The sequence below is a fragment of the Peromyscus eremicus genome, chromosome X (assembly GCF_949786415.1).
Source record: "Peromyscus eremicus chromosome X, PerEre_H2_v1, whole genome shotgun sequence".
NCBI lineage: Eukaryota > Metazoa > Chordata > Mammalia > Rodentia > Cricetidae > Peromyscus > Peromyscus eremicus.
The window spans coordinates 47,134,565-47,139,193 of NC_081439.1; the positions used below are offsets into that span (position 1 = coordinate 47,134,565).

The 4,629-nt window shown below is 44.9% G+C and overlaps 1 protein-coding gene across 1 annotated transcript; it reads right to left on the bottom strand.

Annotated features, from left to right (window-relative positions):
- Positions 1-1,355: 1,355 nt before the first annotated feature.
- LOC131899406 (melanoma-associated antigen B5-like) lies at positions 1,356-2,655 on the bottom strand. Its single transcript, XM_059250848.1, has one exon. It carries the CDS (start codon positions 2,648-2,650, stop codon positions 1,598-1,600), a length of 1,053 nt encoding a protein of 350 aa, XP_059106831.1. The 5' UTR covers positions 2,651-2,655; the 3' UTR covers positions 1,356-1,597.
- Between the last annotated feature and the right edge of the window lie 1,974 nt (positions 2,656-4,629).

Sequence of the window (4,629 nt, forward strand, 5' to 3'; positions counted from 1 at the left end):
GTCTTACTATTCTATCTATCAGCCTTAAAAAGAAAACCACAAGCTCAACATCAACCAAGTGAGTCTTATGTGGGCTCTATCTGGTTGGAGGACACAGCTGGAAAACAATGCTCAGTCTTCGTAAAGTTACTGTTATTGTATTGGTCACAGGTGATACATCTAATTGTCATACATCTTGTTCTCATGTCTTGAAAGTATTAGAGCATATAGAATAGTCTCATAAAAATTATAGTACAGAGGGCAAAATAATGAGTACAACTATGTTAAATTTCAGCATGACCCCTCTAATTTGAGTGTGGGGTGCGCTGTACCAGATGACTACAATTCAAGGTCTTAGAATATTTGACAAGGTCAAATCTTTTCACTGCCCCATGATGTCCTTCTGTCCAGCTGCCTCACTTTAATCATTATTGACTGAACAAAATGTAGCCCTTGATAAGTGTTTGTGAAATGAAAATTAAGATAACTAAATATTAAATGCTCTTTTCATCACTTAGGATCTACTTTTCAGTGCAAGTCAAATGGTGATGATGTAGTGGTTTCTATGGATCTCATATTACATGAGGGATCTCTCAAAATGTTGACAGAATGTGCACCAATCACCTGATTTTAAAACTGACTTACCTGCACTGGAAAAGAAACTAGGACACCTTTCCTTCCTGCCCAAATGGAGATTTGTGTTCCATTTGCCCACCAACCCAATCATCACTTACACCTTTTCCTGTCTTCACTTTGCCTTTCCTTTCCTTTTGTCCATCCTTTACTCCCCTGTTCTTTTCCTCTCTCAAAGTTTTAAATAAGAATACTGTTATTTAGAACTGGGTCAGCTGTCACCTTGATCTTACAATTTTCAGCATCCAGAACTATAAAAATTAAACCACAATTAAGGTGACACACCTCCATCCGACCCCAACCTGCAGTGTGTATTTTCTCTGTGTTGCTAGCAAAGACTTACAGGATTTTCCTCAAAAAACTGTAAGGCATACCATCTAAGGGGATGGCATTTATTCATTACTTTTAAAGTCCAGTCAGCCCAACACCTTCATGACCAACGAATGAAAATTGCATCTGTTTTCCAAGTTTTGGGAATTTTACTTCTCCACATGCCTTGCTCAATGAATTTCAACTTGATTGCCCTCATAAGAAAACACCATTGTCCTTATTCCTTTTTACTTTACCTTAAGTCAAAAAGAGGAAATCCAATCTTACTGGTAAAACTGCAGATACTGGCTCAAAATTTCTAAAATTGGAGGCTGGAATATTATATTATCATTCTAATACTTTCACATGGGCTCCTAAAGATAATATATTTGATATAGATTTGTACAATATCAGTAAATAAACACAAAGTCTAATTCATAAACATTTGACTTTTATTGACTTGTTTTACAAACCAGGGGAAATATTTAATTACATTTATTGCATTTAACTTTGCCAAACCACATAACAAATGCAATTAAAGGAAACTAGACTTAACTGTGTTCTAATCCCCTGTTATTCCCAGTGTACTGACCTACTAACTCTAAGATTATTTCATATTGTCAAGAAAACCTTTTTGTTCCATGCTTTATGTCCTTATCTCAACGACAGGAAAACTTTAAGGGTCAACGGGGACGGTGGAATTTGCTGGTAATTTTACTGAGGAATCTTCACCAGTTTGGTCAGTGGCATCAGAGTCATCTTCATCTCTGGCTTCTGTTTGTTCTTGGTCACCTTTCAAAACCTCTTCGTAAATGGCAGACATGGCACTAGGTGTTGTTTGGTTTATCTTGGCCAAATATTCCAGGACTTTCATCTTGGTTGTTTCAGCATAGGCTTGGGGACCCCACAGGAACTCATAGCGTGGAGGATCACTGCCGGCCACCTGCCTGTACTCCAGGTACTTCAGCTTCACCAAATAATGGGTCATGAGCTTCCGGGGCTCACCAAAGATGCGGTGCTTCTTTCCTGGATAGATTCGCTTCATCTTCAGGACTTTCCAGATGTCTTCTTCACTGGCACAATTGCCCCTAATGAGGATAATACCTAGGACACACATCACGAAAGCAGTCTTGGGAAAGCCTCTGCCAGCACGAATCCTCCCATTGTTGGGGAGCTTCAGCTTGCTGATGAGGTTGTATGAGGGCTCACTGGAGTTGACTTCCCTCACTTCCACTGCAAAGGCATCTTCGAGCTTCTGAGAGGCTTTCCTGAAGATCTCAGGGAAGTCGTCTTCATACTTCTTGGTGATAAGCTTCAGCATGTCTTCCTTAGTAGTAAGCTGCTTCAGACTGAAGTTGTGGAGCAGGTGCTGTAGGAGCACCATTACCTTTCTTGCAACCATATCTTGGTGAGTACGGATGGTGCAGGGCTTGTCCTCAACAGGGCATTCCTTTTCCTGGAATTCATCACTTTCCCCATAGGAACTCTCACGTGATTCGGAGGAAGAAATACTCAGAGTGCTTGAGGCAGATGATGTTGCTCTCTGAGGAGCCTCGGGAGTGCTGGAAGACTCAGCCCCAGGCAGACTCTGGGAAGCAGCAGAGGACTTTTCTGCTGCCTCTTGTGGTTCCTCTGCTATTTCCTGAACACCTCCACAAGCCTGAGCCTCACCTTGGTTCTGGTGGCGTTTCTTCCGGGCATGGCGCTTACTCTTATGACCACGAGGCATGATGACTCTTGTGTGGGCAGGATGCTGGTGATGCAGACACCTGCCAAGGGGAGAATGAAATTATGTGAGCCCTTTCATCCAGTAGAATCCACCCTTTGTTATTTATCTAAGATAGCCTCTGCATGTTTCCATGAGAGCACCGATTTTAGAAACCTACTGGTCTTCTGTTCTCAACTGCCTGTTCCCTAAGGAAGAAGCACATTAAGTCTACTTGGCTGAATGCAGCAGAGTGGCACTAATGCCTTCTAGCTCCTTAGAGTTGTGGGAGCCCTCTCAGTTTCCAGTGAGAATCTTCAAGCAAGTTTTTAGAAATCATGAACCTCTCTCCTCTACCACTTGCCAATTGTCTCCCTGTGATATACTCTGTTGTATGTGTTTTCTTCAGACATTACTTAAACATCCATGTAGAAATATTTAGGCCAAGTCCTCTAACCAACATCCTTTACCCCTTCCTCTCACTCTCAGTTCTGGGATTAAATTCCCTTGCGTCTGCCTCCCAGTGTTAGAATTAAAACCCCCTGACTCTCCCTCCCAGTGCTGAGATTAAATCCCCCTGTCTCTCCCTACCAGTGCTGGGATTAAAACCACCTGCCTCTGCCTCCCAGTGCTGGGAATTAATCCCTTGCGTCTGCCTATGAGTAATGGGATTAAATCTGCCTGCTTCTGCCTCCCAGTGCTGTGATTAAATCTCCCTGCCTCTGCCTCCCAGTGCTGGGATTAAATCCCCCTGTATCAGCCTCCCAAGTGCTGTATTACATCCTCCAACTTCTGCCTCCAAGTGCTGGAATTAAATTTCCCTGCTTCTGCCTCCCACTGCTGGGACTAAAACCCTTACCTCTGCCTCCCAAGTGCTAGGATTAAATCGCCCTACCTCTCCCTCCCAGTACTGGAATTAAATCCCCCTGCCTCTGCTCCTGAGTGACGGGATTAATTCACGCAGACTCTTCCTCCCAGTGCTGAGATTAAATCCCCCTGATTCTTCCCCCAAGGGAAGGGATTAAATCCCCCTGTACCAGGCTCCTGAGTGTTGGAATTAAAACTCCCTGCCTCTGCCTCACAGTGCTGATTAAATCCACCTGCCTCTGCCTCCCAGTGTTGGGATTAAATCCACCTGCCTCTGTCTCCCAGTGCTGGAAATAAATCCACCTGACTCTGCCTCCCAGTGCTGGGATCAAATCCCCCTGCCTCTGTCCGCAAGTGATAGGATTTAATTCCCCTGCCTCTGCCTCCCAGTGTTGGGATTAAATCCCCCTGCATCAGCCTCCCAAGTGCTGAAATTAAACCCTCTGGCTTCTGACTCTGAGTGCTGGAATTGAATCCCCGAGCTTCTGCCTCCCAGTGCTGACATTATATCCTCCTGCCTCTGCCTCTGAGTGCTGCGATTAAATCCCTCTGGCTCTCCTTCCCAGTGCTGGGATTGAATCCCCCTACATCAGCCTCCCAAGTGCTAGAACTAAATGCCCCTTCTTCTCCCTCCCAGTGATGGGATTAAATTCCCTTGCCTCTGCCCCCCCCAGTGATGGGATTAAATCCCCCTGCCTCTATCCCCAATGATGGGATTAAATCCCCCAGTATCAGCCTCCCAGTGCTGGAAATATATCCCCCTTCTTCCTCATCACAGCGCTGATATTAAATCCCTCTGCCTCCCAGTGCTGGGATTAATTCCCCTGCCTCTGCCTCCAAGTAATGGGATTAAATCTGCCTGCTTCTGCCTCCAGTGCTGGTATTAATTCCCCTGCCTCTGCCTCCAAGTAATGGGATTATATCTCCCTGCTTCTGCCCTCAAGTGATAGGATTTAATCCACCTTCCTCTGGCTCTGTGTGCTGCTGTTAAATCCCTCTGGTTCTCACTCCCAAAGCTGGGATTAAATCCCCTGCATCAGCCTCCCAAGTGCTGTATTACATCCTCAAACTTCTGCCTCCAAGTGCTGGAATTAAATGCCCCTGCCTCTGCCTCCCACTGCTGAGACTAAAACCCT